Raw genomic sequence first — 25,076 nt, 5'->3', positions numbered from 1 at the left:
TGCTTTTGCTTGATTAACTGGAGGGCAAAAATAGTCCAATGTTTCACAGACATCTATTTGTAAATAGCAAAAATCAAGAAGAAAAAATCAGTCTTGATCTTCTGAATGATTGCATACCTCTCTGTCCAATGGTAGCTATCTGTTGCACCTCTCATCATTTTTGTTGCAGAGAAAGAAAATGTGCTCCAGTGTTGGGTGCTTCCCCATTCCAAGCAATGAATAATTAACAGATTATTTAAAACCCAGCTAACAGATCAGGAAAAGGCACTATGAAGAAGATGAGTCAATTTTCTCCAAAGAGAAGGGGAAAAAAATCCACAAATCTCCAAATCCACAAATATCCAAATAATAGCACATAATATTTTCAAGTTATGAGGTGAAAAAGTAAAGAATTAGTCAAGGCTGAATTTCTTCTTCGATGAGCTTACATATTGGTCACAGAGCCTATGGGAAGTATTTGGTAGTAATGGTGAGGAGACTGTTGGTGAGAAAATTTCACAGCTACAGAGTGACTTGGAGACTGTGGAGGAAACCTATTTCTAGATACATGGTCAGGCCATGATACACTGGATAATCTGACCAACTCTTTTCAATCTGTCTCTGGCTTCAGGAGGTCTAACCCACTACTAGATTTTTTTGAAAATTACTCATGTATAGCAATACTTCAATGACCTTGAGCGAGGGGTTCTTAATACACTATGAACTTTGCTTGTGTTACTGCATCCCACTGGTCTTTTAAGGATGCAATTTGAACGTCATGAGAATGCTGGATGTTAAGCAGATATTATGATAGAAATACATGGAAGAAATAAATTCATATGTTCTTTTAATTTTGATTTTCATATTTTCAGTAAAGATAGTATCAAGAAATGAGCTTATTTCTGTGTTACTCTTTCTACTGCATAAATTCTGTTACTTAAATAAACATTTATCATAGTTCATTTATTCAGTAATTTTAGCATTTTTTTTCTTTCAGTAACTTCTGGTGAAACCGTTGCTGTGGATACACAAACCAGGGTAACCAAGGAAACCATCACCTTCAAACCAGAAATGCCATCTTCTGTGCTTTTGGAGGTTCCAGCCTTGGCTGACTTCAATAAGGCATGGGCAGAACTCACTGACTGGCTTTCTCGACTGGATCGAGAGATAAAATCTCAGAGAGTGGTAGTAGGTGATCTTGATGACATCAACGACATGCTCATCAAACAAAAGGTATGAGAAACACTGATTTTTCAAGTTGAAAGCCTCATGATCTTTATTCTGTCTCATATTCTTTCCACAAGGAACACAGGAGAGATGATAGGTTGCAATACATGTAGTTGTTCTACTTTATCCCTTAAATACAATTACTGGATGAAATGTTTAGATAATTAATTGAGCAGAAAAATAAGAGTATTTAGTATTTTCTCTGGTATTTAAAGCAGATCTCTCTATAGTGCTTGTGCTTAAGAGTATGCAAACCAATAGGTGAAATATAAGAAGGAATTGCACAATAAGCTTCAGGTTGCCAGGAGGAAAAAGACCCTGTTAGATACCTTTTCATATGTTACTTCTGTAATAACTTTCTGAAAGGCTTATATACTCCTGCATTTGATTTATCAAAAGCTCCTCAGTTCTCTTAAAGAAAACAACAGCTCATTAATGCCATTGTTTTGTCAGCAAAATTGCATCAGTGTTACTTATCTTTGAAAATACAGAAAAATATAGAAATACATGTGCAAAGAAAAAAAAAGGCTAAATTTTAGCTACTCAGTAGCAATAAAAGTAATTTGGTATTATACAGCTTCAAAGTAATTACCTGCCTTCTAGATTTAGCATTACTCAATATAAAAGATTTGGGCTGCATGTGCAAAACTTTTCAATGCTTAATTTCCAATCAGTTCAGTTCTAAACTGAGTTTAGGACTCTCTATTACAAGATTCTCTTCTTCAGTCTCCTCCTCTTCCTCCTCATAATAAAAAATCTGATTTATTGTAAGGAAGATATTGACATTCTTTCACTTTTCTTAAACTAGAAAGAGTGGGAGAAAAATTGGATACATTTTTCTGAGTATCTGTACTAAGATGTTTTATTAGAAGATATGCTGATATCTCATGGGATTCATTCTGCTTGTTTTCTTATATTTCCCTTTTTCCCCAGTGTTTTAAACTTTCTATTTTTGAGTCTTTTGGTTTTTCCTATCTTCTAGATAAATAAAATACTTGTTTCATCTTGATTAATGATTATAATATTTATTAGGTAGAATTATATATGGCTTCATTAAAATATCTTTAAAATGGCATGGGTGCATTTTAATAAATGATAATTGCAGTGTCACCTACACAGGACATTAGGTTAAAATAGCTGTTATGTCATTGCAAAGATTGAGGGCCAAAGAAGACTTATTTACACATAATCTTTTAATCTTTTTCAGAATAATTTTGTTTTTAAAATTTTATATTGTCAAATACTTGGTTCATCATTATACAGTTTTCTTATTTATGCCTCACTTTAGCATACTATTCTGGCAGGCAAAATCCAAAGCTTGCTTCCTACTGCAGATGTCTTTGACTTAAATATGAGGTTGGATTATTAACTCTTGAGAATTTCAGTTAATGTTATACATGTTATAAAATGAACTGCTTCATATTTGCATTTCATCTTTATTCAAGGCTAAAATATTTTAGCACTAGTGCAGTCTGTTCCTGGCTGGGTAGCCCTGTCTCTTTTTTTGATACCATGCTGTGCTGGTAACAAAACCAGCAGGAAAACTCTTTTTTGTTGTGCTTACCTCTCTAATTGGCTGTGCAACAGAATGTGACATTTAATATATTCTCTGATGAAATGGAAGAATCAATGTCTAAATATAGACTGCAGTTCTGTTAACTGTCTTCCTCTTCTCTAATGATCGTCTTAATATCGCTTAATACATGGAAATGAATCTCACAAAATATTTCATTCTTCTTGTAAATCTCTCACTGGATTATTAGGTAAGATTAATACACAGAAATTTTCAAAACTGACAAAGAATTCTATGTTTCTCAAAAAAACTCCTGCTTTTTTATGTGTAGGGTGTCTGCAGCAGTATGTGAGCTGATGAAGTTGGACATGTGGGTACTTGACTAATCTGAAAAGTCAGGCCAGATATGACCTAAGTTGGAAATCCAAAAGTACTGCTTACCTCCCCTGATCTTTATATTCTGTAGAAGATTATAGTCATACCTCTCCTGTGGTTGTGATTTAAAAGTCATTGAAAGTCACACTATTGCACTGTGGTTTATTTGGAGAGTTTATTGCATTTTTACAGGCATCTCAGTAAGATTTAATGAATGTTCCATCTTCATAGATTGAGCTGGTTTTTTTAAAACAGTTTTCTGACTTTAGGTATAAAATACCATCTTAACACAGACAACTGCTTCCCTTATACAAATTCATCATTACAGAGATACATGCTCCGTGAAGGCTGTTTTATTATAATACATCTCTAGCTGCTTACCCAGAATTTAGAACACTTCGAACAGCTACTCCTGTTGGTGTGTTTCCAAACTCTTACTGTTTTGGGGTTTTGTTTCTATTTCATATGTCATTCAAAACAAAGAGCCACATTTCTAATAAATAATTGAAATGTCAAAGCAAACATTTCAAAAGCAAAGAAATCCCATATCCTAGCAATGTACATAACAGGCCATTTTCCAAATCACCCAGGTAAAAGTAAGTGGCTTAGGTTGTCCTTTCTTTCACAGCAGCATGTAATGTTGTTGAAGCTCCATCTCTGAGGGCATTTTGGTTAACTTCCCTTCAATTTGATTGTGTCACAAGATCACAGCCATATTTTTTCTCCATAAAATTTAAGACATCATTAGCCCTCACTTGAACTTTGCTTGGAGCTGATCACAGTGAATTGGTACTCTTGTGTGAGTAGTATGTACACTGGTTAATTATGGAATAATAAAACTCAAAAAAGACAACTATTCCAAAAAAGGCTCATTTTAGTGCAGCTTCCCCTTAATGAAAGAAACAATACAAATTAAATTCTGCTAAGTGGTGCACATAATATATAGTAAAAGGAGTGTAATAAAGAAGTAGCATAATGGGTAGTCATTTCAAATATCTGTAGTTAATCTGTCAGTCAAATAAGCAGTATACATTTCTTTCAAGCGAATGCATTACATATTTCAGTCATCTATGATTGTATATATCTTGTTAAATTCTCTATAATTAAACTAAAAGACACTAAAAAGTGTGTAGTAAAGATATTTAATACCAACATTAGCGTCATCCATGTTTTCATTAAAGGAAAATTATTATACTTTACTCATGTGCTTGAAGACTGATATTTTTCAGGATTTGATGCTTAATGAAAGAAATGTAAAGCAGGCTCACAAGAGACTCGTGTTGTTTCTTTAGAAAACATTAAATGAAGCAAATAAATTTCATGGGAAATACTGTGAATATATAATATCCACAGTAGGTGAGGGACATGACAGAGTATGGTTTAAACATAACAGCTGCTTCATTTCAGTGTCCTTACTTCAAAACAATCAACATGTTCTGTATTTGAAGGTCAGGTGGAGATGCATAATAAAAGAAAAAATTGTAGACTGTGGAAAAGGATGATAAACTCCATTTTGCTACATTGTAGAAAAATGGAAACCTTACTTAAGATGTCAACAAACCTTTACTCAGAAACTCTGCTTTGGCATCTTTGTATTTTGAGAAGGAATAGATTTCTGCTAAAATTAGTGAATCATGGATGCTGTGCAAAGCTTGAGGGTAATTAACAATGCTGTTCAAAGAGATGAAGTACTATCATCTCCTTAAATTTTGAATTCTGTCTATGGATTTTGTGAAAATATGCTGTCTATCCAAAGTTTTTGTAATGTATGTAATTGAAAATATGGCTTTTAATTACACTGGATGAACATAGATTTTCTTTAGTAAAAAGTATTATAATAAGTAATATTATTAAGGAATGTGACTACAATTTTCAGTGCCTACTTTGACATTGATTCTAAGAGCATAGGTTGAATCTTCACTGTCAGGTGCACTGGAGAGGGTTAATCTGAAAAAAGTATTTATGTAGAATGAGACCAAGCTAGTTATTGAGACCTTTAAACAAAGAAGAGGAAAAGGTACCTTTAGGTAATGATTTGTCTCATCTGAAAGTAGTCATACAGAAAGATGTAGAGAATTTTTTTCTACTTAGTAATTTGTCACTATTCAAAAAAAAAAGTAGGTTTGATCTTCTGTCAGTTAGAGAAGCAAACAAAACTGGAATGAGATGTTTTCACTACTAATGCTGAATTGATTTGTCAGTAGTTGAGAATCTTGTCCAGCTGATGGATTTTAAAATAAGAGTTAAGGAAAAATATTTGTATATAAACTGTGCAATTAGCAGATTTCAGAAGAAGGAGTGGGCTTAGTTTACCTTCCTCTTATTTGAGGATTTTTTACCTGTCCTTTCCCATGGTTGAGTACCATACATTTTAGTATACAACTTTATATTTATAATTATATGTGCATTTTTGTATGCAACCTTACAATGAATATGGTGATAGATTAGAAGAATGGGAAGTTTTCTGTCGAAACTCCTTTCCAACATAAAATGTTGTGGGAATAAAAATATAGTTTTCCAAATTTATATCCTGTCATTACAGAAGCAACCATAAGTTCCAAATTAAAATTTAGAGTTCTGTATTATGGAGTATGAATCAGTGTACTCTAAATATGCCCACGCTGAATGAAAAGTTGTAGTTACAGCCAGAGACATTTGCATCTGTGCACATAGTTTACGTCAGAAGTGTAAGCTGTAGGCAAAGTGGAGTCCTCAGCTTTTTGGATAGTGCACTTTAAGGTCTACAGAGTTTTGAAGAAGTTTCATATTAGTGACATGTGCACGAAAAGACCCACGTAGCACATCTTCTGATAATATACTGTTGAAGAACATCATAGAAGATTTTACACTTGGAGCTGAACCTTTTCCAGTTCATGTGATGTGCTTAAAGGGAAGAGTTTGCTAGTCCAGAATCCAAGTGTGGTGCCAGTAAGTTGGGAATTTACATTCACACTTTCTGAATCAAACCTCAGGAGCATATTTGCCCCATCCTTCCCAGCTGTCATGCTGCTTTGAAGGTTGTTTCAAAAGTTTCTAGGATCTTCTGTTTCCATATAAATACACAATTGCAGACATTCCCTGGGTTACTGTTGGACCAGGATAAACAATCTCCCAAAGCAGGGCTGGAGCTGAAACGGATTTTGCCACATGTTGGATGATTCATTACCATTTTTGTTCATCCTCTCTGATAACAGAACCCTATACATGACCTTATTGCTTAAATGGCATGCAAAATCTCCTTTACCTCTATGAATTTCATTATAGGATATATTTGCTCAGCCGAAACTGTCATTATTTTATGTGTATTTCAGGTTGTTATTGTTGTTGTATTTAACATGGGTTATCTAGCAGAATTCTTATTTTATACTGTCATGATGTGAGATTTCTAAAATTTAATCTAATTTATGAGAAGTACTGCAAGGCTGGTTTCAGTTTTTGAAGTGAATTAAAAAAACCTTATAAATGAACAGATTTTTAAATATATTAGAAAAAATTGGAACCACCAGATTTGTTCACTGAAAGGTTTTGGGTTTTTTGTAGAGTAGAGGCAAAGGAAAAAAGTCTGTCAGCCTTCAAGCTTGTTTCTAAAGGTTAGAAAATGCAGCAGGATGTTCTAGAGGGCTTGGAAATCTGAGTATTTAAAGGCAAAGGGAAAAAAAAAAGAAAAGAAGTCTATTAGTCTGAAAATTGGCCCTCAAGGGATATAGAATATGTGTGTCAGGAGACTCTTTTTTTAATACTTTGTTGCTCATAAAGACAGCTGATATTTTAAACTAGCTTGGCCAGCTCATTACAGTATGTTAGAGAGTATATTTGTTTTCTGCAACAGTAAAAAAGCTGTCTAAACACTGTCTTTTGGAGAGTGATTAACATCTATTTTTTTATTTTTCTATAATGTTAATCACTAGGAAATGCATAAAAATTGTACCTTTTAGGGATCTGATTCTGAAGTCATTGAAGTAAAAGAGATATTTTCATCATTTTTCAATTAGTTTTCAGTCAGGCTATAGATCCCCATTCAAACAAAAAATAATCTTTGTGCCCAAAGATAACTTTCCTCTGTTTGCTTTTATTGGCCTATTGTGAAATAATTTGGGGTCTTTCTTCCTATTCCTGACAAATAACCTCCTGGGAAAAGATAAATTATCATGATTAATACAACTGGCATCCTGTTAGTTTCAACAAGGAAAGGATAAAAGTGTAGCAACTCCTTATAATCTGTTATTTATATGTTGAGTACTAGAAGCATGGACATTTCACTAAGGCTGCATTTTTCAACAGTAAATATTTTTAATTTTTTTTTATTTCTAAGTCTGACCTATCTTATAAGTATAAATCACCTATTCCATCAACACTGAACCTTGCCTGACCTACTCTTTTATCCAAATCAGTCTTTTATTTTGTGTGTTTTCATTGCACCAGTGTGTGCAGCTCAGAGACCCCACTGCATCGGGTCCTCTACAAGCATACCATGGGTATGTAAAGAGGGTTTACAGTTATGTACTGTCCATAGAGTGGAGATGGGGAAATCCTGCTGGGCTGGAAAGTATAAAAACTTCTTAAACATTCATGAATTTTATGTGTGCCCAGCCAGCATAAAAAGCCTAGCTAGGTGCTGGGCTGAATTTAATAAGGATGTAGCAAACATGTTGAGGGAAGTGATGATTCCCCTTTAACCTGTGAGATTGCATCTGGAGTGATGTATCTAGTTTGGGCTGTCCAGTGTGTAGTAAAGACATGGAGGGAGTCCAGTGAAGGGCCACCAAGGTGATCAGGGGCTGGAGAGCATTTGGTAAATGAGGAGAGGCTGAGATCTGGGCTTGCTCAGCCTGTAGAGAGCTCAGAAGGCACCTGATTGCTGTCTGAAGCCATTAGATGTGAGACTGTACAGAAGATAGAGCCAAACCCTTCTCAAAGGTCCACAGCAGAAAGATGAGAGGCAACAGACACATTCTGCAGCAAAGGGAATTCTGATGAAATATTAGGATAAAAAGTGTGCATGATGAACATCATAAAATACTGGAACAGGCTGTCCAGAGGTGGTGTGGATTCTCCATCCTTGGAGATATTCACAAAACTGGATAGGGCCTTGTGTGACCTGATGTGACTCTGAATTTGGCCTCATTTGAGCAGTAGGTGGGCAAGATGATCACCAAAGGTCCCTTCCAACATAAGTTATTCTGTAATTATATATGAATGCTGCTCTCAAATAACAGGATTTTGTGTTCTATACCTTATCAACGAAACACACTTTAAAGGAAGGAAAACATGGCTTTATGCCCTGCTTCGTACCACTCCCACCTCAGATTTTATTTGCTTTAAGGGCTGGGTGCTGATAAAGTTTTGAAAATCTTTTTATTTCTAAATAGTTGTGAGGATCTGTTAAGACAGTTACACAAGTTTTAGGGGCTTATATTTTTTATCAATATACGTTATTAGCAGTAGTTACAAGAAAATCTAAGAGTGGCTTTAGTTTTATTCAGAAGTTGTGGGAAATATAAAAGCAGCCTGTTTCTAAATAATGATGCAATGTATAAAATTCCAATCTAGTTGTAATCATAAAATGCAAATTAAAACTAGGGGGAACAATTGTATATTTGCTCATTTTATTTGTGAGGAGATGGAGCTCTTCTTAGAGAAATAAGTTTTCCTCTGTAAGAAAATAAAAACATCAAATCCCAGCAGAGCTTCCTAATGAAGCTGATCTTGAAACACAGTTCTTTTATGTGGAAAAGAAAATGACCCCAGAATTTTAACTAAAAAAAATCTACAATCTTGAAATGTGCTCTATTGGTTTCTCAATGTGCCAAGGGTACTCTGATACTTCTATAAACACATCTTAATAATGATATAGATTCAGGGAGTTGCTAGCAGATGGACAATTCCCTCTTGAAGCAGAGCAGCCAGCAGTGTCATTATCATAGTTTTTCATGAAGGGATTGTTTAAAAAAATATCACTATCTTTTTTTAAGCTGTGGGATGTGTTAAATAACTAGTTTCTGGTAAGTTAGCTCTATTGCAGTAAGGCAAATTCTTAGAATTCCTTTTTCTCTTTTCCCAGTAGAATACTATAATAATTTTTTGCACTTAGAGAAGCTCTCATGGAGACTCTTCTGTTGATATATGTGTATATATTGTTTTATAACACTCAAGTTAAGTAATGAAAACTACTCAAATAAGTACTTTACTCAAATGTAAGGAGACAGACAACTCACTAAAGCTCCAGTGCAATATTTAAATTTTATGCTATGTAGAGATACTTACAAGTAAAAGGGAAAATTTATAAAAACACTTCAAGAGAGGCATAAAAGCATTTTTTTTTTTTTGGGAACATAGGGTTATTGAAAATTTTTCTCCATCCTTTACCATTATACATATTGATTTCTTCATGTGACCCACCACTATGCATGTGTTGTCACTAGATTTAAGATGAATAAACAGCAAGTTCTTGTGGTTCGGGGAAGAGAGGCAAATAGTGGGAGATAGAACTGCACGTCTTGGGAAGCTGGCATTTTGTGGGGGATTCAAGAGAGAGAACTCTGTGTTCAGAATGTGTCTAATCTTTACTCCCTTTCTCAACTTTTTTCATCTTTGTGGAACATTACAGGCCTGTTTGCTGCTGCCTGGAGTCCTCTTTGGCTCATCTGTTCTTCCATATATTCTCCTTTTATTTCTACTAAATTGAATTTTGTATGCAGAAGATAAGGACAAAATGTCGGATTTTTCCTAACACCTCTAAGAGCTGATGTCATTTGTTAATGATGAACAACATGTTGAAGAAATGTTAGATTCTAGCATTTCAAGACTCCCTTCTCCTTTTACTAGTTGGGGATGGTGGTGGGATGGGGTTGTAAGTTTTTGTTTTGTTTTGTTTGATACAGAAAAAAATCCCTCCATTACTTCAAAAATAAAATCTCAAACCTTCATATTAGCAGACAACATGTAAACAGACAGAATAATAACTTTGCAGGTTACTACTGCAATGATATCCTAGAAAATGGCTGAATGCACATGGAGTTTGAAATATGAAAGTGCTACTAGTAAAAGTGATAAGACTGTTTTCCTCAAGAAAGAGAAATTAAAGTACTGTTCCAAATTGAAACAGGGAATTCAGCTCTTCATACAATCAAGTGCTGAAGGAGGACTTAATTAAAAGAAATTTTGTAGTAAATGTGGGCCATTTCACATTACTCCAATCTGTCATCTGTCTCTGTTGCTAGCTAATACAATAAGCAAGGTAACAAATCAATTCTCAGAACTGTGTTCTGCTGCTTTTGTGGACCATTGCTCTTATTGAGCTAAAAGATCAATTTAACTTATCACCATGGCACTCCTAATGTTCAGGTGCACATATGAAAGATTTTGTGCAGCCAAATGTGAGTTTCATACATGAAATTTAGTCACTTCAGCCAGCTCTCAACTTCCTTTTTCATGCTTCTGGATTTGTCAAATTCTCCAGATGAATTGTTAAACATGGAATTTGCGCCGGGGTTCGTGCAGTCCAATATCTACTCTTATCTCAAGAAAAGTTTTCCTGTCAGGCGCTTATATGTAACTCAGTAACTGTAGTTGTGTTCTACTCACAGAAGTACAGAAAGATGAAAGATAATGTTTATTCATGTTTTTCTTATGGGATTATTGTAAAATGTCCAATCAGAAATAGTAGATAAAAGGTAGGAAGATCATTTAGGGTAACAAAATATGAACTAAAGTGATCCACCAAAGAAGAAAAATATGTAATGTTTACTGTTCATTTTTCTGTGCTTAAATAACTAGGCAGGGTATAACTATCCCAAATGTGCAGTGCTAATTTGTTAATGACTACTGATATTAAAATTTCACTAATGTCGAATCTTAAAAATAGATTACAAATGTTTAATAAATGCTCTTTGATCCAAACTATTAAAGTGCAATGATAATCTTGGGTAGATTTCCTTTTAAAAAAGAATCCATTGAAGTGGAAATTAGATAATGGAGTCAACACTGGAAAGATGCTGGAATGCAAGAGAGCATTATAATTGTTCAGCATCTCATGCATCTGGCCTTGCTTGTTGATAACAGGAATGTGGAAATTGCTTAAGAAGAAAAAATAAGGATTAATTAAAAAAAAAGTATAGAGCTAACAAAATTTCAAAGTAGAGCCATCAGAAAAATTTCAATAATTGTAACTTATTTCTAGACATGACTTTTTTTTCTCTGTGAGCATAAAGCATTAAAATATTTAGATAACATTTGACGATTTTGTAGCTCTGTGTAGATATAGTCTGATTTATTATTGAGGAGATCACAGTTGCCCAAAATTCAAATACTCTAACTTGATTAGCAACTTGACCAAGATTCACGTACGTTATGTCTGAATTCCATAGAAGGAAACTGGCACATCTGTGGTTTAGTCTGCCTGTTTCCAAAGCAGATGGTTGCAATAGGTGACAGGAATTGCTTCCATGAATGGCTTGTTTCTCTCAATATATGCTCAGTGACAAGCTCAGGTATAGGTAGATACCTACCTACATTTGGTCTGACTCATCTCCACCTTTCTTGTGGAGCAGTTTTCTGCTGGAAAATATCTACATGACAGCCAGAACATTCCTCTAGGAATGAAGTAACTCTGTGATTGTCCCCAGTTAGTTCCTGGCACAACTCTGCCAACCAAGCAGTTTTCCTGTAATATGAAACAGCCAGTTCCCACCATCCATTAGCAAAAATAAGCTGCTGGATATCCAGACCAAAGGCTGTGATGTTACTCCTTTGGGACACTGAAAAACTCCCTGCTTTCTCTCTGTCTCTAACCTCTACCCACCATCTCTTTTGTCACCTCTGAATGCCACAGTTCCAAGTTTTAGTATTAAAAAACTCCCACCCCCCAAAACAAAACCACAAAAAAGTAATGATCTAATATTAGCAGTAGTAAAGTGAAAATCTGTGTTTTCGTGCTCAAAGTGGCTCCTTTTTGATGTTTTAACAGAACAGTTTGACACTTTGCTTCTCTGGGGAAAAATAAAAAAGGAGTTGCAGTAGTTTCTAATTAGAGTAGAAGGTGGTGTTAATATTTTGGAAAAAATTGCTTCTAAGGTAACACAAAGATCCTGTTCAGAGAAATATCTGTTATGTGTTTTGGCCAAGAGGTAAGGAAGTTAAAGAAATAATGAACAGAATGTGAATTTAAGCATTTTTCTTTCTGTAGGAAAAATGATGTTTTTTGGGCTATCGTGAGTTACTAGAGATGTCTTACTGCATATGTCACAGAATCTTTTATTCAAACAAACAGTTCTGAAGGTGGCATGGTGTGGGACTATATATCAGGGTAAATGTCCAACCTTTTTGCTGAACATGAGCCAGCAGTGTGCCCAGGTGGCCAAGAAGGCCAATGGCATCCTGGCCTGTATCAGGAACAGTGTGGCCAACAGGTCCAGGGAAGTGATTCTTCCCCTGTACTCAGGGCTGGTGAGGCCATACCTTGAGTGCTGTGTCCAGTTCTGGGGCTCTCAGTTCAGGAAGGACATTGAGGTGCTGGAGCAGGTCCAGAGAAGAGCAGCAAGGCTGGTAAAGGGACTCGAGCACAAGTCCTGTGAGGAGAGGCTGAGGGAGCTGGGGTTGTTCAGCCTGGAGAAGAGGAGGCTCAGGGGAGACCTCATCACTCTCTACAACTCCCTGAAAGGAGGTTGGAGCCAGGTGGGGGTTGGTCTCTTCTCCCAGGCAGCTCTCAGTAAGACAAGAGGGCATGGTCTTAAGCTCTGCCAGGGGAAGTTTAGGTTGGATATTAGGAAGAAATTCTTTACAGAGAGGGTAATCAGGCATTGGAATGGGCTGCCCAGGGAAGTGGTGGATTCTCTGTCCCTGGAGGTTTTTAAGATGATACTAGATGTGGCACTTAGTGCCATGGTCTGGTAACCATGGCGGTGTTGGATCAAGGGTTGGACTTGATGATCTCAGAGGTCCCTTCCAACACGGCTGATTCTATGATTCTGTATTTGACCATTGTCCTTTCTGGTATCTAATCAGTGTGTCTTAAATTCCTGCTTTGCATCGTGATCAGCACTGAAAGCATTTTTAAATGTTGTTATAAAATTCTTCTACCACTTCATATGTGGCCCATATGGCATAATATTTCTGTGATGAAAACTGGTAGATGTGCCACATTCCTGTAATAACATTCAGATGTGAGGTTCAGCTCTGACAAAGTGGCTGTGTTTTGCAAAGAATTGATAGTGCATCAGAATGCATAAAAATTATTAGTTTCTTTGCTGGTAATGTGATTTTGTTCTGTGGCTACCCCCACCCTGACCTGTCATTAAACATGTGATAAAGAATAAGAATATGGATGCTAGGGAATCAATTTATGTCTGTGGTTATTAGATGGTAACTGTGAAAGCCTAGCATCAAAGTTCTGTGAGACAGTCAAAATCAACTGGTTCAGCCACTTGTGTTTTGTATTCCTTGACTAATTTAGAGGACATAAAATTAGTAAATTCAGTATTAATTTACTAAAGAGGATCTCCCATGTAGTTTTGTGCAAGTCAGAAGGAAGTTCTTTGGAGGCATTGGGAATGAACACAGCCAAGTGCCATTCTGGGAAAAGACTGTAATATGTATGTTGGGTCTGATGTTATGAACTCAAAAATAGCACTTCTGCTTACCTGTGCTAAACTGCATGTTCCAGACCTATATACACCTGAAATAATAATCCATAACAGATATTGTTGATAAGATTGATTTAAAGACAGAAGACAGAAAAAGAATTAGTGGGGGTTTGTGCACTTAAATCATAATACGGTGAAATTGTCTCACTGCTCTTATGATTATGGTTAAGAGAAGACCCGAAAGATGGATGAAGAGAGTGGAGAGTAAAGGGTAGGGAAAAGTGTAAATGTTGAATTGAAAAAGTTTACAAGACTTAGTTGTCTTCTTTAAGACAGAGTTGTATAAAGGTCTGTATTGGTGAAGTGCAAAAAATTCAGTGAAGGAGAAAGATTTCTAAGATAGAAATGCTCTTGTTTTTTATCTAGATTAATGTATACAAGTTCAAGGTCACCAACTTTCCTCCCCCACTTCCACCTTTTCCTGATAGACTGCAGAAGTTTTTGGGTCAAACATCACTTGCCTTCTGAGAATGATATCTAACAAGTATCTTTCTTTGAAATTTTCTAGCTAAATATGCTGAGATTAAGGAAAATCTTGCATATTGAAACTTCTATTCCGTCATGTTTGTTCATTTTGTATATTAGTTTCTTTTTTTAAATTAAATTATTTTCCAGTATTTCTCATCAAGGTGAGATTCATATATGTTGTTTAATTATGAGGATTTTTTAATTAATTTAATAATTTTGTGTAATAATTAGAATAATTTATACATAAGCCAGAATTGTCAGTGGAATCTGAGGGAACCGCGCATGTGACTTTTAATTTCCTTGGGTGCTCATTACCCAATTCCTTTGAAATTCCTTCATTAGCCAATCTTAAAATCACAAATCTTAATTAAAATAACAGCACAGTCTTTGGAGATCTCTTAGTGTAGAATACAAGGCATATTTATTTTTCTTTTTCCTATGAAAAAATTAGGATATTTTCACTGTAGGATTCACAGGAAATGTGTTCTCTTGGCTGCATGTTGCATTCTATGCCTATTTCTGAAGTGCATGGACTGTATGCTCATTGTTAGGCTTTGCTGTAGGATTGTCTTCAGGGATGCCATTTAACAATATGTAGGATAAATGATTCTTAAGCCTTTTTCAAATGATGGGTAAATCACCATTTAGTTATTATTTTCAACTTTCTCTTCTTCTACTACCATTGCATAATGAGACTTTTTCACTGTAATTATCACAAAAAATGTATAAATAGCAGAGTATTTTTTTAGTAATATCTCAGAAAGAAAAAGAACGAACAGCAGGACTCATTTTCAGTTTCCTGGACATCAAAAGAATTGTAATTGATTATTGAAAATAATGTGAAAACAAGCACTTTTTCACGATACTCAACAGAAAATTATGATCTTTTCATTTTAATGCTTTGCTAGCGATTCTTCTCCTTGGAAACATTCTGATTTCATTTCAATATGCCTCTGTATTTCTTTCCTTTCTTTTCCAAATTTATTTAAATTTTCCCTGTGAGGGGTGCACTGTGAGGAAGGTGACACAGCATAGAGGATGCCAGTTCCTGTCAGGGTTGACCATAGCATACTGTTCCTGGGCAGCACCCTGCTGCTAGTATTCTGTCTGCTAGTGTTCTAGTATTCCAGGAAGGGAAAGAAAAAGAAAATAAAAAAGGAATCTAATTGGAAAGAAATAAATTGAAATAACTCAGAAATAACTCCTAAGCGGCACAGAGGTTAAATGTTAAAACTAGTTTTTGGTTCTTATTTTACGGTCTGCACCGAAGTAAAGTAAGCTCGGTAGTAAAAGATGGGAGTAACTCCACAGCATTTTCTTAGAACAATTTCTTTACATTGTGTTTGATAAGAACTTTCTTTTTAGTGGCTTTAGATGAATTCAAGTGTCCACATCAAAGTGGAAGGCTATTTTCATGAGAAATTCACTGAGAAATGTAAGATTTAACAGACACAGTCACAATTCTGTCTGCCCCATTACTAGCCATCCAGGAAAGTACCCTGTTACACTTCTGAAATACTCTAGAGTACTTTTTAATATTTGTTAATATCCAGTTCTCTCTCTCAAATTATTTCATCAGTCTTAAACATATCTTAAAAATGCAGACATTTTTGTATTGATTGTCCATCTGTGTTTTGATGAGGTCATTGGGTATCTGTGTGGAGCGTGATCCAGGTTAAAGACTTCAAATTTTTCAATACAGAAATTCTTAATGTTAAAACTTCACTTAATTTGGTATGGTTTAACACAGACAACTCTGTCACTTAAAATTAATGACACAAAAAAAATCTCAAAACATTATTTAAAATTAAGAGCGCCATGAAAGAAATCTGGTTAAATTTGCACTCCTGAGGTTGCAGTTATGGGACAGAAAGGAGTAATATTTTGAAACATATTAGCTGAATTTCATTTTACAATTCAAAGAAAACTCAGTACTTTGGAATTGTTCACGAAATTGTAGACTTTTGTATATTTGTTTTGCTTTGTTTTGTTATTTTAATAGGGGAATGAAAGAGGCAAGGCTGTGTGTGTATAGGATTTTACAGGAAAATGGGGGGGGAAAAAAGGTGTTCCCAGATATTTTTGGTCCACTTTTACTGATTTTATGTTCCTGACCACTGTATGTAGAAAAAGGAAACAAAATGCATTCATTCAGAACACACTTTAAATTTTGCTGGCTTATATCCCCACTGACTCTGAAAATGTAGGATTATAATGTGTAACAAATCATACATTTAATTTTTTCACCTAAATGCAGAGATTTTTATTATCCTTGTCATCCTTTCTGCAGTATTCTCATTTACCATTGATACCTGTCAGTTTTGGTAACCCATATACTGTGGAGATTTTTTACGAGAGTTCTTAGGGAAGAAGCTTGTAAATTGCAGGGCAGGGATCTTGTCTTCATATCTCTTTACAAATTATTTAGACACTGTAGATTCTATTACAAAAAAACCAAACCCTAACACGCGGTACTTGTCTTGATCATACTTCAGCTGCAACACAAATTCCTGGCATATCTCACTGAGCAATGACAAAATCATTTGTAATTCTTATTCTTAGACACAAAATTGGGGCAGATCGTAGCACAAATGATTGTATGTTTCTTGCTAGTGAAATGTTAGACATGTTATCTCAGATTTCCAAACCATTTGGCCATCAAAGAGCAGACTGTTATCTGTTCAGAGATTAATTTACTTGCAACGGCTACTTTGGTGTGCAGTTTCAAAATGACAACAAACATGCACTGTGCATCATAATTGTGTCCCTTTCAGGAATAAGAACTGCAGAAAGATTTCTTGAACTTAAGAAAATGTCTTTGCATCTGCGGGAACTAAAAATATCCTTTTAAAAAATGTGGTTCAAAGGTATGTTTCCCAAAATATTGCATGGGGCTCACAATACGTTTTTAGGGGCAATAAAATGCAAAATCATATGTGTGTATAATATGCAGGAAACACTCAGTGAAAAATTCAATCAAGAATGAAATGCTATTACGTGCAAACACCTCCTGGGCTTGTGCAGAGGTAATGGACCATATGAAATAGATAAAGTGACAGCTAAGAGAGGAAGAAGATATGTGACTTTCCTTACAACTTTGTTTAATAAAGCTATCAACATACATTGTGGATATAATGTGTTGTTTTGTCTCCACTCAAATCATCTTAGTTTTTATTCCATGCATTTTATAGACTGTAATTTGGTGATAATGGCTTCTTTGCACAGTTCAGGAGTGATGAACAGGAATAACAAGTCAGTTAATAAGAGGATATGCATGTCTTTCCCAAAACAGAGCTCTTTATTTGAGTGAGTCAGGAAGAAAGTAATATTTTCCTTCTAAGAACATCACTAAGTGTGGAGTATTGAATATTTAGGGAGAATAAACATGAGAAGACTGATTTTAAACCAGTCTGTGTAAGAGCCAGGTGAAAAGACTTACCTATTTTCAGCCTTTCCTTTGTTGTTATATGCTTATTACTTGTTTGAAATGTGTCCTATGAAATCTGTAATTCTTGAAGTTTATCTTGTACATTATCATTAGATTCAGTGGGTTTGATATATGTTGTAAACTTCCAAGCTGCACTGCCTGAGTGAGGAGCAGATTTGTATTGCACTGCCTGAGAAGGACTGCAACTGCAACATGATTCAAAGAGTCAGGACATGGTCTCTGTTTCCCCCTTGCTCTAGTTGGGAGCAATCTGTTCAGGCACAGAGAAGTTATGCCCTTTTACTTCCTAAAGGGAGATGCAGTTGAATTCTCGGATGACAGGACTGAGGCAACACGAACAGTTCAACTTTTTCAGACTTTCTCATTTCAGTGCAAATTTGTGATGACTAAATAATTGGAATATGATGCAGACATGGAAAGCATTTTAATATGTATCATGTTTACTATGTTTTTTTTTAATTCCTTGATTTATCTAAAAGTCAAGTATTTGGAGGCTCTTCTTAACAGCAGCTAGAAAATATATTTTGTATTAGTAACATAAATAATACATTATGCCAGCATAGTAACAAATCAAACCCTTTTCCTGTTTACTACTGAAAGAGGATCTATTTATAATGCTACATATTTCCCTATAATTTAGAAAAAAAGAAACATCTTGCGTAGGATTTGTCATGAATTTAAATGAGGACCACATAGCTCTTAACAAATATTTTGGGTCTCACATAACTCTCTATTTGCCAGAGATCTTTCAGTGTTTTAGGTTACAGAATTTGTATTTTATAGAACTACAACGAATACAAGAATAACTAGATTTTAAACAGGACTAAAAGAGGGTCTTACAACACTTGAGAGCATAAGTACTTTACTGGGTCAAATGGGACAGCATTCTTCTATCTAGCCCAGGAAAGTGTCTCTGGTGGTGACATTAGGATAGGTAGAGCCGGGAGAATGGAATAGCCTGGCTGCTTTCTGCTGACTGTTCCTCTCACTCTGCCCCATCCCTGACATCCACAGCCATTGGATTCAGGATATCAGAAGACATCACTGCCTATTTTTTGTAGCATCTGTTTTTCAGCCTGTTGTTCATGAAGTTTTCTAATCTCTCTCTGAAACTGTTGATTCTCTTGGCCCTCACAACCTCCTGTGGCAGCAAGCTCCAGATACACACTATCTGCTATGAAAATAAATATATTTTTTCAAATCTGTTCTAAACGAGTTTCTACTACAAATATTGTAGCATACTCCTGCCCACTCTGTTCTGTCTTTAAACCAAATATGCATTCAGAAGTAAACCTTTCTTTTTATGTAATGTTGCCAAGTTTCTTAAAACTTTTTTCTGAAAGAGTTTATAAAAAAGACTATATGTGTACTTATCCTACCTGGACCAAATCATCCTTCTCCGCATGCTTGTTGACTTCTTTAAAGAAGCCCAGCAATTCCTTTAACAAAAAGCTCTGGCAGCTATGGGAGGCCAGTTTCTAAGTCCCAGTGCAAGAGCAGCATGATTGAAGCTGCACACTACGGTCACATCTCCTGCCATCACAGCCTCTGGGATCCCACTCCCCACAGGCAGTTTGTGTTACTCCTGATTACAGACCTGTCTTATTCTTCAGGTTTTATGAATAAAAACCCAGGAATATGATTTTTGGGTTAATTTTTAGATTAGGTTAATTATGTGATTTATTTTAAAGTATTTTTTAGTATGTAATAATCATAAAGTCGTGGAGTATGCTGAGTTGGAAGGGACCATCAGGATTATTGAGTCCAACTCCTGGCCCTGCTCAGGAGACCCCAAGAATCACCCCAAGAATCCTGAACTCTGTCAGCCTTGGTGCTGTGACCTCTGCCCTGGGGAGCCCGTTCAGTGCCCAACCACCCTCTGGGTGAAAAGCCTTTTCCTGATATCCAACCTGAATCTCCCCTGGCTCAGCTTCATATCAGTTCCTTGAGTACTGTCACTGGTCACAAGAGGGAAGAGATTGAATCCCAACACCAACACAGCCTTTCTTTCCTGTATAATTTGCATCCATATATTACAGAGCACACGTAGCTATTATTCTGTCACCAAATTTCTGAGAAACCTGATATGTCAGTTGAAGTAAAACAAGCTCTTTATGTCTTAGATAAGAAATTGAGGCCAGCATTTTTAGTAGAATTAAAAATAAAGAATATTAAGTGCTACCCTGCCATTTTGCACTGTCATCCTATTAAAAATTCATACTACAAAGAAACTATAAGGATAAAGAGAGGCCGATTTCAATAACAGTAGGCTAACTTGGGGAAAGAAATCATTTAGTAAGTGTTCTTATTATAGGCTGTCTGCAGGTACTGTTTCTCATCCTTGTTTTGCCTTTTCCATTGTTACCAAGTAACCAAAACAAAAGTTAAAAATGTATTACCTCTAGGAAATGCACATGATCACGTTTTTGTGCAAAAAGTTTTGTGAAAAATTATGCTATAAATTAGCATAGGGCTCTATATTATTCTCCCTGCTGTTTTTTATAGGTTGTTAGGGGTTTTTTTCCTCACAAAGGAATGATAGGTATAATAAATAGGGCTTGAAGGAGATTTGAAAGTCTGTGCAGTCCAGATTTTTGCCTCAGGCAGGATCAACTCGACTTAAATAATTTCTGACCAATTTCTGTCTAACCTGCTCTTTGAGATGTTTTTTTTCTGTAGCTTTGCAGAAATTTTTCCCACCACTTTGCAATCCTTGCCATTCTAAAGATGTTTATCTCCAACCTTAATGTCCCCTGCTGCAGTTTAAACTAATTATGTCACCACAATGAAAACTGAGAACAGTTTACTCTCTCTCAGCAATAACCGCATATATTTGAAGGCCGATTCTTCAGTTCAATCTTCTCTAGACTAAACAAATCCTGCTTTTTAAAATCTCTATCCTTGTTTCTAGATTTCTGGCCATCTGTCCAGTCATTTGCAAACCATTCTGATGGCAATCCAGTTTTTTTCAGCTAGTTAGTTTAGCGCTTTGCACTTATTGAATTCTCAGGGTTTTTTTCAGGCCACTTTGAATTGGGTTCCACTTCTCAAGTGCTTTCTGCTGGTTGGGTTTTGCATCATTGTGAATGTAAAAATCCTACCCTATATTCCATCAGTGAATAATAGTGATTTATAATAGATACAGGACAAGTCTGTATGTAGCTTCACTTGATATTGCCTTCCCATATAGTATCTTCAAGTTATGTTTTTCCATCAGTTCTATTTCCTTTTAAATAAAATTTCTTTCTTGTGATACCATCACATGGGCAGTATCAGAAGCCTTGCTAAGGGCATCAGACAAAACTTCTACCTGTTGTTCACTATTGGTAAATCTTAAAGCTCTGGATGAAGGGAAATACCACTGCCTGGTTATTATTTACTCTTGATAAAGGTTGGATGTGTTGCTTATTACTATTTTCCCTCCTCAAAGATTGTTGAATCATATGTTCTTGAAATGAGCTCAGTATAATTAACCTAAAATTTCCTGGGTAGTTTTTCATGCCTCTTTCAAAAGTGAGATACATTCATCCATTGCAGGTTCTCAAATATAACTACTAATGCCCATGAGATTGCTTGAGCAAGTTCCTGAGTATTATAGCTGAAATTCATGAGCTGTCACATCACAATTCATACTGAGCTAGATAACAACAGTGTCATACCAATAACAAAGTTAGTGTTGTTTGTTTATTGTCTTTTACACAGAGACCTTCTGCCTTGAAGCTGTTAACATAAGAATTAGTGCTAGAATAAACCTTTTTTTTCAGACTATCACTTCAAAAGTTTCAGTGACTGTTTTATTGTTTGGATAAAAATATGTGACAAAATAAGATTACAAACTTTAGGGCATCTGCAGAAATAATCTCCATCTTGTATAACATTGCAGAAGAGAAATGAGCCATAGGTTTGAAACTCTTGTTTCCCATAGGGGGATAACAAACACAGTGGATAACAGAACAAAAATGATATTTAGGGTCTCTGTGCTGATTTAAAGGTAAACCGGCATGAGAAATGAACCTAACTCAAAAGAGATTATAAATCAGAGTTACAATTTAATAAAAATAATACAATAAATACAATTATATGGACAAACAGTTGGTTTTAACCCACAAACCCCAGACGTATAACCCAGCACCCTGGGGTTTGAACAGAACTGTGTTCGTTGGTCCCTGTGCTGAGCCCCACTGAGTGGTCCCCCTGAGCCCAAAGCAAAAGGAAAAGAAGACTTGTTGATGAGAGTGCTGGTCGCAGTCCAGTCGAGGTTCTGGTCCTCCTGTGGATCCGATAAGTGGGCTCAGAAGTCCCAAGACTCCAAGATTATACACACTCAGGTTTGAGTGGGAATGCCCAGTACCTCCCCTAGGGCGGGGAGTTCCACAATGGGTGATTGTGAGTAGTGAGATATTTTGGAATCCTTGATGGCCCATTAGCAGACATGACCCCTCAGGCTGGGTGTGGAGGTGCTAATGGCTCCCCAGAGGGGAGTTATCACACCTGAGTCATTGGTGTGAGGATAGGAACATCCTCCTATCTCACAGGATTCTTAACACCCAGCTTATAGCCTGAGGGGTCAGGTGTGCTTTGGGCAGCTGCTGCAAATGGTCTATTGTTACCTGTTCCTGGGACATGACATAGAAGGTGTAGAATACACAGTTTGGGTTACACCCACACAGTGATGAACTGGTCCTGGCTGCTCTAACTAGGACGCTCTGTGATGTGTCATAGTCCTTATCCAAATATTGTCTACTATTTTATATGACTTCTATGTGTGCATACATATCTACATATCAGATACTTTTTTATTTTCCTGGTAGAATTAGTGAAGACCACCATCAAAATAAATCATCAGGTAGCTAGAAGGATTGGTAACAGCAAATTGTGAGCAATAGCCTGGCTAGGCAGGGAGTTTTAAGTTGAAACACTGAACAAATTTTTGAAAATATTCTTCCAATAAGAATTGTAGGAAATACTTGCAAGAATAAATTATGGACAATTAGTACAGGTATCCTCAGGCTGTTCCATGAAGTTGTTTCAAATTTGCTATGCCTTTTTCAAGAAAATTATATGGAATATCCAACAATGGAGACTTGGCTCTGACCTCTCTCTCATGCACATACATACACAGATGCTGGTAGTGCTGCAATATTGTGGAGGTGTCTTGATTGCAGATAGGCTCATTAAAGCTGTTTTAAATGAGATAAAGCTGGGGAGCAGATGCAGGAACAGGTAAGTGGTTCTGTATTCAGTCAGGTGAGACTCATCAGGTCTCATTAACTGAGGCTGTTCCTGAAAGGCAGTGTACTGCTGAGCTGGCCCCAGAAATTACACAACTGTGTTCACACCATGCTCTGTGAGCATTACTTAAGTTTATCTGACCTAAGCTAGCTCTTTACTGAATCAGCTGTAGAGCCTTTTCCCCATGTTGTATTTAATCCAGAATTGAGGCTAAATCATCTGTAGTTAATTTGGGATTGACTGTCTTTCTGGGGTGTGCAGCTCAAATATCAGTTAGCTCCTCTCTTGCATATCACTGCTTTTCCTATACCTCCAACTCCTCCATCTCATGCCTCAGTCCTCTGTTCACGCTCATTCCTGTTTCCCACCGTTCATGCATTTGCCTTCATGTGCTTGTGCTCAGCCTGAAGCATTCACCTTCCTAAACAGGTGAGATGGTGGATATGTTACAGGCTCCAGCTTGGGTACAGCTGGCCAAAAACTACTGTTCACTCTACCAGGGGATGTACTTCCATTTTCAGTGGTACACTGGAGTCTGGGCTCTTTCTGACAAGCTCCTGGGTTAATGCTGCTGTGGCAGTTGCTGATGTTTTGTTGTTTGGTTTTTTTTTTGTTCAATATGAGTAATGAGTATGCTCATGCTTTGTGGCTTTTTGAAGTTTGAGAGATTGTTAATCTGTGGATAGAGCTTCAATTTGGAGTTAATTCAATAAACATGTCCCCAGCCAGAAACTCTCTACCATCATGTGCAAGTATAGAAATCTCTCCTAATGTATGTCTTATGAGCCTTTAGTTGTTTATGGTAGGGAACATTCCTCCAAGAAAGAAACTTGTACGATCTGATTTCCATATGCAATATCTTACACCGTGGAAGAGAGTTTGAAACATTTTCCTTTGATCTACAGTGACATTAGTAAACAATAAACCATCATGCCTCAAGAGAACTACCTTGGCATACTAGCTGAATCTTTTATAATTATTTGTTATCTCTTAATGCCTGCACATCTGTAGCAGAGAGTAATTAAAGTTTGAAAGGAAGCTAAAATTTTACAAACTGATTAGGGTCTTTGCTTTTTTCAGAACTACATTTCAGTTTGGGGGTGTTTTGTTTTGTTTTGAAAAAACTTAGTGATCATATTCAAAGAAGTTAAAACATCCTTATGTACACATTAAATTACACCTGGAATACAGACTTAGAAAAAATGAAATCACAACAGTTATTCCAATGTCAGGAATCTATTTTAAAAAAAGAAAAATTTCTGACCACACATCTTCTCTATTACCACATTTTTAATAATGTCCTACACCTCTCCTTTTGGTATTGCACTTCTTTGGCATTCTGTCTCAACATTGCCTAAATCAAAATGACAATGTTTAACTTTAGTTATCTGTACACCAACAACTGTCATCCTCCATTCTGCACATACCCATCTTCAGTAAAGCAGATCATCCATTTTGCATTTCCCTTGCCAGCTTGCTTCTGTTGCTTTTTTTTCAGAGCTGTGTCCCTGTTAGATCTGTCCTCTGACCTTTCTTGGCACAAGGCAGGGACTGAGAGCAAAAGTAGAATCTTGGGGTAAGCTGGCATAGTGTTGTCAGTGCCACTCCTGCACCAACCAGAGATGATCAGCCAGTGGCACCTCCACAGCCCTTATGGCCCCTTCTGAGGAAACAGCTGATACAGGGCATAAGGACATGCTGAGGCCCAGCTCCTAAACTTGTCAGTACTTCACTTTTGTTTTGTTTTTAACCAGAATATATTATGCTGTCATGGATAAATAAACTGATGTTGCTTTTAGCTGGTTAATCAGAACTGCAAGCTAATGGCATCTGTTCAGTCTTATGTGTTGTATTTCTCTTTTATTTCTTAGCACACTTGCTTATTCTCCATTTTTATTCAGCCTGTGTTTCTAGAGAGTTCTTCAAATCCCTTGGACAATGGCTACAATTTACATCTTTGCATTTTCTAATGCTTGGAGTGAAGGTATTTAGAAGGGTTCTCTGGAGGGATAAAGTAGAAGGAACAGAAATGGTAACTTCCTAAACTCAGTTTTCTTTTGTTAATAATTAATAGCTGACAAAAAAAAATTGCCTTCAAATGTAGCTCTCAAGAAAAACAATTCTTACTTTTTTTGTCTGGTAGAAAAAGCCTCTGGAAAGAAGTGTGTCTGCATATGTATATGTGATAGTTTTC

General features: G+C 36.2%; 1 protein-coding gene across 12 annotated transcripts in view; it reads left to right on the top strand.

Annotated features, from left to right (window-relative positions):
- Positions 1–25,076, top strand: part of DMD (dystrophin) — a 1,013,774-nt gene that overhangs the window by 672,973 nt on the left and 315,725 nt on the right. For all 12 annotated transcript variants that reach the window (XM_027688940.1, XM_027688937.1, XM_027688948.1 and 9 more), the window contains one exon: positions 977–1,212. In XM_027688940.1, the coding sequence (XP_027544741.1) occupies positions 977–1,212 (236 nt within the window). The remainder of the gene's footprint in view (positions 1–976; positions 1,213–25,076) is intronic.

The sequence above is a fragment of the Neopelma chrysocephalum genome, unplaced genomic scaffold, assembly GCF_003984885.1.
Source record: "Neopelma chrysocephalum unplaced genomic scaffold, ASM398488v2 Primary Assembly neopelma1_76, whole genome shotgun sequence".
NCBI lineage: Eukaryota > Metazoa > Chordata > Aves > Passeriformes > Pipridae > Neopelma > Neopelma chrysocephalum.
This window is presented reverse-complemented; position numbering and strand designations above follow the sequence as displayed.